Source organism: Cyanistes caeruleus, chromosome 21 (genome assembly GCF_971803275.1).
Source record: "Cyanistes caeruleus chromosome 21, bCyaCae1.hap1.1, whole genome shotgun sequence".
Lineage (NCBI taxonomy): Eukaryota > Metazoa > Chordata > Aves > Passeriformes > Paridae > Cyanistes > Cyanistes caeruleus.
Window position 1 is genome coordinate 221,251 of NC_141721.1, and position 11,569 is coordinate 232,819.

General features: G+C 49.7%; 2 protein-coding genes and 2 long non-coding RNA genes across 4 annotated transcripts; 2 read left to right on the forward strand and 2 right to left on the reverse strand.

The window, feature by feature from the left end:
- Positions 1 to 21: 21 nt before the first annotated feature.
- On the forward strand, positions 22 to 1,329 carry LOC111937616 (C-C motif chemokine 4 homolog). The gene is made up of 3 exons (XM_023939013.2): positions 22 to 219; positions 668 to 779; positions 1,125 to 1,329. The coding sequence occupies exons 1-3, from the start codon at positions 147 to 149 to the stop codon at positions 1,210 to 1,212; spliced, it is 273 nt and encodes a 90-aa protein (XP_023794781.1). The 5' UTR covers positions 22 to 146; the 3' UTR covers positions 1,213 to 1,329.
- On the reverse strand, positions 321 to 2,047 carry LOC111937617 (uncharacterized). The gene is made up of 2 exons (XR_002868675.2): positions 1,965 to 2,047; positions 321 to 368 (listed from the first exon to the last, which is right to left on the reverse strand). It is a non-coding gene; the product is annotated as an uncharacterized LOC111937617 (long non-coding RNA).
- Positions 2,048 to 3,587: 1,540 nt separating this feature from the next.
- LOC111937618 (1-acyl-sn-glycerol-3-phosphate acyltransferase alpha-like) lies at positions 3,588 to 11,294 on the reverse strand. The gene is made up of 6 exons (XM_023939015.2): positions 10,164 to 11,294; positions 8,045 to 8,178; positions 7,480 to 7,655; positions 7,149 to 7,244; positions 6,582 to 6,654; positions 3,588 to 4,285 (listed from the first exon to the last, which is right to left on the reverse strand). Exons 1-6 carry the CDS (start codon positions 10,346 to 10,348, stop codon positions 4,140 to 4,142), a joined length of 810 nt encoding a protein of 269 aa, XP_023794783.1. The 5' UTR covers positions 10,349 to 11,294; the 3' UTR covers positions 3,588 to 4,139.
- On the forward strand, positions 3,930 to 8,834 carry LOC147649581 (uncharacterized). Its single transcript, XR_015278492.1, has 4 exons — positions 3,930 to 4,030; positions 4,183 to 4,295; positions 5,171 to 5,446; positions 5,983 to 8,834. It is a non-coding gene; the product is annotated as an uncharacterized LOC147649581 (long non-coding RNA).
- Positions 11,295 to 11,569: the final 275 nt, after the last annotated feature.

Consider the following 11,569-nt stretch of genomic DNA (forward strand, 5'->3'; position numbering starts at 1 on the left):
TTATCATCATTTTGGAATTTCCATTTTGGCTTCTCCAGCTGCCTCCAGGACTCCCTTTTAAAGGGGGCTGAATCCAGCTGCTGCACACTGAGCTTCATAATCCAGAGCTTCTGCTCCTGCTCTGACAGCCCTCACCCGACGGAAAGATGAAAGTCTCTGCAGCTGGATTGGCTCTTCTCATCATTTCAGCCTCCTTCTTCCAAACTTTCTGTAGCCCAGGTGAGTCCTGCTTTTTCATTTGTGAAGGGAGTACAGATCTGAGCCTTCCATGTTATTTCTCTGTTGAGTTCCCATGGCAGATAGATGGGAATTTATCAGCATTTATGCCACTCTCTGCTCTGTCCAGTGATCAGCTGCATGTAGGAACTCTGGAATTAGAAAATCATCCAATCACCTGTCCATCCATCCATCTAACCTGAGTTCAGAGTACTTATTCCTGGTTAGAGCTGAGATATTTCTGTCTCTGCCCTGGGGCTGGAGGAGTTGGGGAAGTGAAGCTCTGAGCAACGGCAGGGTGACAATCTCTCACAGTACCTCGATATTGCTCGTGGCATGGGACCAGATGATCTCCAATGTCCATTTCAACCTTAATTATTCTCTAATTCCTCACTGCCTTCCCTGCCAGCACAGCTCCCAGTGCTCACATTGTCTTCTTTTGCTCTCCTAGCGGGACTCGACATCCCAATTTGCTGTTTCAGATACAGACAGCACAAACTCCCGTGGAAGCTCATCCAACGTCATTACATCACCAGCAGCAGCTGTCCCCAGCCGGCCGTCGTGTGAGTGCCGGTGCACGGCCCAGGGCAGGGACGGCCACGGCAGGGGTGGGTGAATGACCAGCTCTGCACAGCAAGGGGGGCTACAGGAACAGAGCAGGGAGAGGGAAACACCACGGAGGAAGGGCTTGCACAGGGATTGCTGGGGATGCTTGTTTGGGGATTCCAAGGGATGCTCCTGCAGGAGTGGAGGTGGCAGTGTGGGAGAAGGGATGGGAGCAGGGAACATCACAATCATCTGTTGCTTTCAGCATCAGCATAGGGGAAAACTTCTTGAAGCTGGGATCCAGGCTCTCCTGGGAAGCAGGTGTGAGCAGAGATCTAACGTGTCCCATCCCTGTTCCACAGGTTTGTTACAAAGGAAGGCCGCCAGGTATGTGCCAATCCCAAAAACAGCTGGGTCCGAAGCTACCTGCAAATCTTGGAGCAGAACTAAGCCAAGCAGTATGGCAAGAGTAGCTGCTGTCATGGACAAGTCACATTATTCTTTGCTCCAGCCGTGGAGCAGAGCCCTGGGACAGCAGGAGCCACAGGAGCATCTGCAGGTGTCCCCGAGGGACTGCTGGAAGAGCACCTTGTTTTGGGGCTGCTGCTCATCCTTGGCTTGCACAGACCAGGCTTCAGCCTCATCCCTCTGCCCCAACCCCAGACCCACGGGACTGCACCTTGGCTATTGTGTTATTTGAAGCTATTTAAGCAATCTTCATATGGGGCAGTCAGTCCTTTTTTTCTGTGGATAATGATATTATTTATAGGACAGTGACAGGGAGGATATTTATAGGAGGGTGACCCAGTGTTGGATGACGGGGGACCCTGGTTTATACATGTCAACTCATGATTCTGGAGAATAAAGGATTTGGAGAAAACCTTTGCTTTTTCCCTTTTATGTGCCTCTGTGTGGTGTTCACCACGGTCCCTCTGAGCCATTTGAGCCTCTATAGCACGCATGAAGATGGAAAATGGTTTCAGGCAAACCCATGAAGTTTCCATACTGCAGACTCAGGAACATCCTTCAAAACCTCATTCCCCCACAGCTCACACCCCCCCTCCCCACATCCTCTACAGAATTAGTAGTATTTGTACCCACATGTGGGACTTTTACATTCATGAATCTGCTCTCCACACTGCCCAGGCACATCCCTCACACTTGCTGCTCCCAGACCTACACACCTCCCCTCAAACTGATACCTGGGTGTGCAATGTTGTGCTGAGACCAGCAGTGCTGCCTGGAGAGGGACAGGGACACCATCTTTCACAGCACAGTGAGGTAGCCGCACTCACAAGGATACACCCTGTGCAGATTTTCATCTCTCCATGTATTTGCCCCAGCAACATCTTCCTGGGACACAGAATGGTGCTGGGCTGGGCTGCCCTTTATTGGGATGCTGCTCCTTGGGTGTCCATGAGCCTCTTGACTGCAGCCAGTTTTCCTGCCTGGAAAACACAAGACTAGAGAGAAATCATAAGACAATACAGAGATGCTTTCCCAGCCTCAGAGTTGCCAAATCTGACCTATAGCTGCAGAGGAAAACAGTAAACACTAAGAGAAAGATTTTTTTTTGCTTTAGGAAGAATGGGATGTGGGCAAGGCTTAGGCCAGCTCTGGACTATGCTGTGGAAGCACTTGAAAGGGTAAGAAAGAAAGATGGGATGAAGCTTTTAGCAGGGCCTGTTGCTGTAGGACAAAGGGGAATGGTATTACACTGAAGGAGGTCAGTTTAGAATGGACGTTGGGAAGAAATTCTTCCCTGTGGGGGTGGAAAGGCCCTGGCACAGGTTGCCCAAAGATGCTGTGGCTGTCCCAGCCCTGGAAGTGTCCAAAGCCAGGTTGGACAGGGCTTGGAACACACAGGTCCGGTAGAAGGTGTCCCTGCCATGGGACCGCCATGGGTGGAGTGAGATGAGCTTTAAGGTACTTTACAACCCAAATCCTTTTGGGATTTCTTCCCAGAGTGCAGATGTCAAGGAGCCCCGAGCATGACCTCCGTGGACAAGTTGTGCCCAGCACTTTTACCCTTGGAACCTGCTCCTTCCCATTCATATTCCCATGGAAAGCTGCACCCTCAGAACAACTGCAGCAGGTTTTCTGTTGGTTGTTTTACCCCAACAGCAAGAGCTTGAGCTTTCCCCTTGTTTTGGAGGTGGGAAAGTGAGGAACTTTCACTCACAAAGTGAGGATGGGCTGCATATGGCAGTCAGTGCTCTGGGCTGGTTGAGAAGGTAAGGGTCAGTCACAGGCTGGACCGTATGATCCTAGAGGGTTTTTCCAACATAATGATTCTGTGAATGAGTGTGATTCTGTGTAAGCCAGACCTATGTCCAAAATATTCTTTGGCTCTGGTTTATAGCTGAACATACCAGTACAAAAAAGCAAATCACATCATGGCTGGTGGGCATTCTCTGACAAAGAAGGCAGAAGGCTGGACTCAGAAATCAGGAGCTACAGCTCCCACAGTGTGTTTGAGTTGAAAGATATAGAGATTGTGCTAAAAATCATGAGGTTATCATAAAATCATCATGGAATTGCAGAATCAGCAAGGCTGGAAAAGTACCCCAAGATCATCAAGTCCATTAACCCAGCACAGCCAGGTCAACCACTAAACCATGTCCCCAAGGACCAGATATATACATCTTTGGAATGCTTCCAGGAATTATTCCATCTGGCACATCAAGGATATTAGGCAGTATACTCCTGCTGGTTTTGCCTCTGGTTTCTGAGTCCCCAGACATGTCTCTCTCTCCCAGCCCTGAAAGCAAAATCTTCCTCAGGTTAAAAGGAAGGCTAAATATGTCAAAGAAACCACCAAGCCCTGTAGACACATCTAAGGTCTTTAATTCCCCTCTCCCAAAGCTTCCTTGGTTCCTGTCTCTCATGGCAGAGGTCCCTCCCAAGTCCTCCCCATGGAAGAGGAAGAAAACAGTGCCTTCTCCTGAGTGTGTTCCAGAGGAATGTGGCAGCCCTCAAACCCCAGGGCAGTCACTTCCCAGGCAGCATGTTCACAGGCCTGGGGTCAACACCTCCACCTTGCTGGATCTGAACAGGGAAAGGTGGTTATAAGCAGGCAGTGATGATCACTGGAAGGGCCCAGCTCTGCCTGGGTTCAGGCTGGGGCATTCTCAGCAATATGATGACACAGAAATGTCCAGCTATCCATTGTGTGTCTGTCCCCTTGATGGCACAGTTCTGTGGGAGGTGGCACAGCAACATTCCCCTGGGAAGCTTCTCTCCTTGGTGGATCTTTTGCCTGTCTCTGGTATGTCAGTGTTGCAATCCACAGCTGTCTCTGCTGCCAGACCTTCCTGTGGTTGCCATGGCCTTCTCTCAGCTGTGGCACACACAGCTGGAGCTGGAAGATGGGACCGCTAATGGGGAGCTCCATTTGTCGTTCCTGATATCCCCTGGTAGGCCAAGAGCATGGAGTCACGGACCTGCTCCGTCAGCTTGGGAACATCGTCTGGGCCCAGGCCCAGCGTCTCCACTTCTGGCAGGATCTGGATGATCATATTTCCTGGAAGAAGGTGAGATGGGGAAAAAAACCAAAACCATGAGTGGTTACAGAAGAGCCGGAGGCAGCAGAGCAGGTGGGCTGGAAATGTCCTCATTCCCAACACCGGTGGTGTGGGTGCCCAGCCACATCCCAAAAGCACACAGTAAAAACCCAGCCCAGGCTTTTCCCATCCACAGAGAGCACAATAATCATAAATATGGAAACAGGTGAATCTCTCCTCCAACACAATGCAATGTTCCATACAGGATGAGTTTTCACAGTGCACAGATCTCATGGTCTGTCTAGATCACAGGCAAAGAGAAGATGTTTAATACAACACATCCAAACTGGCTGTGCTCTTTGTATACCAAATTTAGCACGGTCCCTCCTTCCAGAAACACGCTTTGGGATGAGAGGAAATTGTGGCCAGGATTCCCTAGTATGTCAGACTTCTCTGGGGAAGCATCTGAGCAATGGACTGGTGTAAACTGGAAGAACATACTGGGGAGCTGCCATCATGCTCCTCTCTTCTGTCACCAAGAGTCCCCTGTTTTGGCCCAGTGGAGACAAGACAGTGCCTGCACAGACAGGAACCTGGGGATTTGGGGAGAGCTGTGATGTGTTATGAAATGGTCTTACTTGACTTTACATGTGTGCCTGCAATGAGATCCAGCAGTGCCAGTGGCAGAGCTGTGGGAAGGAGGCAAAACAAGTGCAGAGAAGAATTTCACAAAAGAAGAGGGTTTGTAATGTTGGATGGGACTTGGAGAATCTGGTCTAGTGGAAGGTGTTCTTGCCCATGGTCAGGGATGGAATACACTGAGCTTCAAGTCCCTTCCAACCCAAACCCTTCTGTGATTCCACAATTCTGTGTTACCTACCTGCACATCTTACACCCAAAGCCAGGCTGCTGCCTCACTTCACTTGCTCCTACTGAAAACGCAGAGTGATGACAAGGCTGTGCTGAAAATTCAGGCCTGTTTGGTACAGACTTCCAGCAAGCACCAGACATGTTCCATGAATGACAACGTCCAACACCAGGCACAGAGCTGGGCTTTCAAGAGGCTCCTCAGCACACCCAGAGCCACTGCAGACACAGGGAGCTGTCCTGACCCACAGACCTGCTCGGCACACAGGAATCCTGACCACCATCTTCAGAATCAGCTCTGGCAAAACTTCCAGGTGGGGAAAGTGGAAAAGCACAAGGAAAGCTAACTAGGGCTCTTTCTTAAGCAGAGCAGGTCCTGCCTGTTTAACAGCCCTTTGGAAAAGGACTCAGAGATCAGCTGAGCATGGAATTAGCTAATCTAATGAATTCCCAGGGTGACTGAAGTTGTATATAGGCAAATGCACATGTAACTGCAAAAAGTCTTTCCTAAAAAGCTCAAGGAATTCTTGGAATCTCCATCCTTGGAGTTAACACAACCTTTTCTGGACTGGTCACAAAGCTAACTCGTCTGTCTTTAGACTTGGCCTTGCTTAAAGCAAAATGTTCACCTGCTTCAAAGATCCCTCCCCAGCAGGTTATTCTCTGATTTTCCAGATCAGGGATGTAAAGGGAAGGCTGCTCATGGGACCTATTGACCCTTAGGTGGGGGAACATTTTCAGATCCAAAAGACTTTTGTGTGTGAACAGAGAGAGGATAAACCCAGCTGGTGAAAGATGACTGGAAACAGGCAATTCCATATTTATCATTTGCACCACTCTCTCTTCTCAGGTGTGTGCCTGCAAGGGAATGACTACACTCAGGCACAACAATGGGAGGAATGAGAATTTCAAATGCAGATCCTCTCCTCAGGGAATACCAAGGCTTGTCTGGGAAAGAGTGGGAAGAGGCACAAGTCCATTTTAAGGCAACTGAGGGAGCAAAGGAACAGGATGGGCTACCTTTCTCTGTTGGAATTTGTTCCATTTTTTTTCTGCATTTTTTTTCTGAAGCCCAAGATTTGTGTTATTTTTTTCCCCTAAAATTTTTTCTGTGGCCAGTAGAAATTTTTTGTTGCCATAAATGTTTCCTAGCTCTCCATGCACCTGCAGATCCAAGGGCAGTGTGGGGGTTCAGGGGCAGGACCTGCCCCAGGACTCTGCTGCTCCTCCAAGTTCTCTTGGACAGGAATTGGACAAGCAGTGAGAAATCCAAGGGGAGAGGGAAAAGTGGTATCTGAAATGTCCCATTTCTTCCCAAGAAGACAGCAACTTCCATTTTCTGAGTTCCATCTCCATGTTACACGTGGTCCTCTGCCCACCCTGGTCACGGCTCCAAGGACTGAGCTTGCACCACCACCCAGACCATTCTTTGCCCCAGGTCATCCTTACCTGGTGTAAATTTCTTCTCCTTCTGGTTGTAAAAGTGGTTGTAGGAAGACAACACTACAGGAATAATGGGGACCTGGAGGGAAGGCAGTCTACAGTGAATATACACATCTCCTTATTCTTCCTCCAAAATTCAGCTCATGTTTTGAGCACCTTGCAGGATTGATAATTTTCACCATCAGTGTCACAGCACACACTCAGAGGGTTATTTGAATATTTAGATCATTTAACTGTATCACCCCATGCCCTTGCTATTGGGTTTTGTATTTTTATCTCTGTATTAAGGCCAACAACAGCAGATTGTCAAATTTCTATCTACAGAGGCCAGCTCAGCAGAAACATCCCTGTGCAGGTCCAGGGCTCTTGTCAAGGCCCCAGCTTTTATCCCAAGCTGTAACAAAGGTTTTCCACTTTTCACAGAAACAGACCCCTCCTGTGCCACCTGCAAACCCCCAAGGGCTCCTGGATATGTACTCAATCCATAGGGAAGCCAGGGGCCAGGACCCTGGTTTGCTGGTGGACTACAGCAGGCAAATGGCACATCAGTGGCAGAAGGAATGGGGGTCTCACCTGGGCTTTCACAGCCAGCTGGAAGGCCCCACGTTTGAAGGGCAACATGGAGCCACCATGGTTGCGAGTTCCTTCAGGGAAGATCAAGACACGCAGCTGCAGGAGGGAGAAGACATTAGGGTGGAGGTCCAGGTACAACTTTAAGCCACTGCTTAGAGGGGTGCTGCCCTGGGGCTCATCTCTGTACCCCGACCTCCATTCATGGGCACAGAACACATTGATCCTCTCACTCTGTTCTGCTCAGTGTCCAGCCCAGAGATAAAGATTTCTTTCCACCCACATCCAGATTCCTTTTTTCCAGCAGATCCTCATTGGACTCCTCCCCACTCACGTTGTCCTTGTGCAGGGAGTGTGCCACCTCTGTCAGGGTGCCAATGGACTCTTCCCTCCTCCTGCGGTCAATGAAGACGACCCCTGCAAGCCAGCAGGCCAGGCCAAATGTGCCCATGTACAGGATCTCCTTCTTGGCAATGGGCACACAGCGCCTCGGCAATATCTCCATCATCACTGCAAGGGGACAGCAAGGACACAACAAGTCATCATCTGCACTCAGGATCCCTCTGGGCAGCAGCCCTCTGGATCTAGGACATGCCAAGCTCCACAGAATCCCTGGGGAATTTTGGGGGTCTCCAGACTATCCACTCATGACTGGCATTGAAGGAGAGCAGCTATGAGAGGGCTCTGGTCAGCAGAGAGCCTTGTCCCTACTCCCTTGGAGAGGGTAAAACTGATGTAGCTTGAAAATTCCTCTGATAACCTGGAGATCAGCCCTGGTTTGGGGCTGGCTGGTGAAGGGCTCTGCAGCAGCCACAACTGCCCCTCTGCCTGTGGGATTCCACATGATCCATCCCTACAAACAACTGGCGCCTGGAGCAGGAGGCAGGGTCACCACATACCCATGATGTCAAGAGAGGTCTGGTGATTCAGCACCAGGACAAAAGGTTTCTTAGTCCTGAGGTTCTCCTTGCCCTTCACCACTATCTGAATGCCAAAGATGTATTTGAGTGGCCGGGTTAATGTGCGCAAAAACCTGGAAAAGAGGAGTGGAAATTAGCCAAAGAGATGCTGAAATTTGGGACCAAGCTTTGCATGCGAACCAGCCCACTTCACACACTGCTTCTTGTTGGGGGTTAGGTGTCTTTCCTTTTGTTCCATCTCACCTATGGAATTTTTACCCATTAGTAGAGGGGACACCCCTGACTGCTGGTACTCAGTGGGTGCTTGAGAAACACAAAGAGTTCCGCAGGGCAGGAAAAAGGGTGGGCTGGCTGCTTTCTTCAGATTCAGGGCAGGACTCTGGCTGGGAGCAGGGAATTCACCATCACCCAGACGGAGCTGCTGCTTCTTCTCCCTCTCCCCTCTTTGTTGGTGGCCTCGCACCCCCTGTCCTGCCAGGATGTGTGGCAGTGCCAGGCACCACCATGGAGCTGCTGATCCACCTCAGCCACCAGCCCAGGATCTCAGCCCATCCCTGCTGTTCCAGTTGAGTGTTCCTCAGAGCCCTGCAGGAGCACCGGCACTGCCCGAGGGGTTTGTGAAACAAAGCCTCTCCTCCATCCCTTCCCATCTCAGCCCAGAAAGTTGTCACGGGGTCCCTGGTTCTGTGTTCTTGCTAATGCTGTAGTTATTGTTGTTTGTTTGCCTTGTTATAAATACTAGTAAAGAACTGTTATTCTTATCCCCAGATCTCTGCCTAAAGGCCCCTTGATTTCAGAATTATAATAATTTGGAGGGAGAGGGCTTACATTTTCATTCCGAGGGGGGCTCCTGCCCTCCCTAGCAGACACCTGTATTCCAAACCAAGACACTGCTTCTGCCAGTTTCCTACAGACAGCTTTGACCACGACTTGGAAAAGAACAATTAGTATCCCTCTGCAGCTAATTATTTAATTGCAGAAGTAAAATATACCTCACAGGTTTCCCTCAAGCCATACATGATCAATGACCCAGCAACTACAGCTCCAGAAGTTCCACCAGGATCAACCAAATATTAGACAATAGCCAGTTTCACAGCACACCTTTGTACGCTGCTTTCCTCCCCACCAAGCTAGGTTGGGAATACAGGCTGCAGTAAACCTGTGCCTACCCCGGCTGGCTGTGGAAAGAGAGGTGTTTTCCTCTAGGTGACATTAGGCTGCAATGTTGGGAGTCCTATTTGAAGAGATATTGATAAAATAACATCTAAAAAAAGAAAAGGTCAGGCACCAAAGTCAAGAGGTGAAGAAAATTTCTCAAAGCAAAAGGCTGATGCTCAGTTAGGAGATACGAATTCTCATTGAAGCATAAAATAGAATAGTAAATCCTGCTTCTGCAGTACTTCAGGAGGGTTCAGGCACTGTGGTGCCATGTAGCAGAGTTGTCTTCTCATCCCCCCCTCAGCCCAGGTTCCTGATTGCCACCACCACTGATCACTCCTGGACACCCCAGGTGAGTCCACAGCCTGGAGTCTGAATGGAATCTGGAGAGACAGGATAGGCAGCAATGGGATGGGCTGGGGGACTGCCAGACCTGGGACATCAGGCTGTCACTGAGCTGATGGGGACACCAGTTAGTGCCCATGCAGGGGCTAGCACTGCACCACGGTGATGTCTCAGGTGTGCCCTGGCTCAGAGTAGAGAATGGGAAGAGCCCCTGGAGTGGCCCTCTCAACACCACTTAGTAATACAGTGCTCAGCCATGTGGAGGGGAGAAATGCAGCTCCATAGACCAGATGAAAGAACTCTAGTAAAAATAGCAATATGCATTACATCCAGGTTGTTGGCATTTCCTGCTTTGGCAAATCTGTGTCACCTTTTACATAATTTCTTTACATAATTTGTTATTCTTTTTATCAACTGCAAGCCAGTATCAAAACCCACACCCCTTCTCTGAATTACAGAGTTTGTCATCTCCCCACACCAATATAGAACCGATCCCTCCCCACCACACCACACTCCCAGGACCCTTCAAATCAAAGCACTGGATAGAGTGGACTCTATCAATGCTCAGGGCAGAAAGGAGCCACAGACAACTTACATCATGTTGTCCACGTTACGTCCACGAGGAACACTGAGGATGGCAACCACAATGCTTATGGTGAAGAGCCACAGCTTATAGAAGGTCATCTTGCAGAAGAATCTGAATGCAGGTTTCACCTGGTAGAGAACTATAAAGGTAATGAGCAGAGAGACAAACAGGTAGTGAAGAAGGAAAAACTCCATCCTTCCAGCTCAGAGCGTGTGGAGCAGAGCAGTGAACGAGTCAGAGCAGCTGGTGATGTAGACCAAAGGTGAAACTCCCTCCATCAGCTACGTGTGGGTGGTGCAAAGCTGGAACAAGGTTTGGGAGTGAGGCTTCAGCCAGGCTGTGCTCTCAGCTGAGAGCTGCACCCACTGTGGGAAGCTGGCTTAGCAACGGCGCTGGGAGAGCTCCAGGAGGGCTGGATGGCAACAGGGCAAACACAGCAGCAAAGCTGTCTGTGTGCAGGGGCTATGGGGCCGGCAGTGCTTGGAGAGCCCCTTCAGGGCGCTCTGGGAATAGGAACCCTGAGGAACGTTAAGAAAATCTTTAGTGGGGAGGAGCAGGATGTATCAGACAGCACAAACCCTGCCCAGAGAGGCTGTGGCTGCCTCATCCCTGGAAGTGTCCAAGACCAGGGTGGGCTTGGAGCAACCTGGGATAGTGGAAGGTGTCCCTGACCATGGCAGAGGTGGAACTGGATGGTATTTAAGTCCACTCTAGTCCAAACCATTCCATGATTCTACGACCCCAGGCTGTCCCACTTTGTGCAAACGTTGATCTTCACCAAGCGAGCTGGCTGCAAGATGTCCAGGGAATCCGAAATCAGTATTTTGGAAGGGAGAAAGAACAAGAGCAATCTGAGCAGCCAGACCCTGTCCTACACGTCCAGGCACAGGAGGGACCAAGCTGAGCAGCTGGACATTCTCCATGCACAGAGGGAAAAGTACCACAAGTCGAGACAAAAAGATAAAACAAGAGCAACAACTCCCTAAGTTTTCCTGGCCAGAGGCAGCTGCATGTTCAGACAGCATCAGCATGAGCAAGGAGTAAATCAGGAAAATGCAGGTGTAACCTGGGACTGCTCCAACTGCATTTCATCTCCTAAAACAACTGCATGAAAAGGAACTTTATCATAACTGCTAACCCACTCCTTTATAACTCACATCCTTTTTGGATACAGCTGTGAAGGCAAGGTTGTTCCACTCTTTGGTAGTTGGCACAGCTGCAATTTATCAGGGGCAAGATTGCCTGCAGCACTAGCTCTATCTGTCCTCCCACAACAAGGCACAGATTCACTTTGGAGACTCATTTATGAACAAAAGCATGGCTGGAAGTGCTTATAATGACAAGAGGTTTTACATGAAAAAGTGTTCTGGCTCATGAAGATTTTTGTGGCACCAAGACAGGCCTGAGAGAAAAGA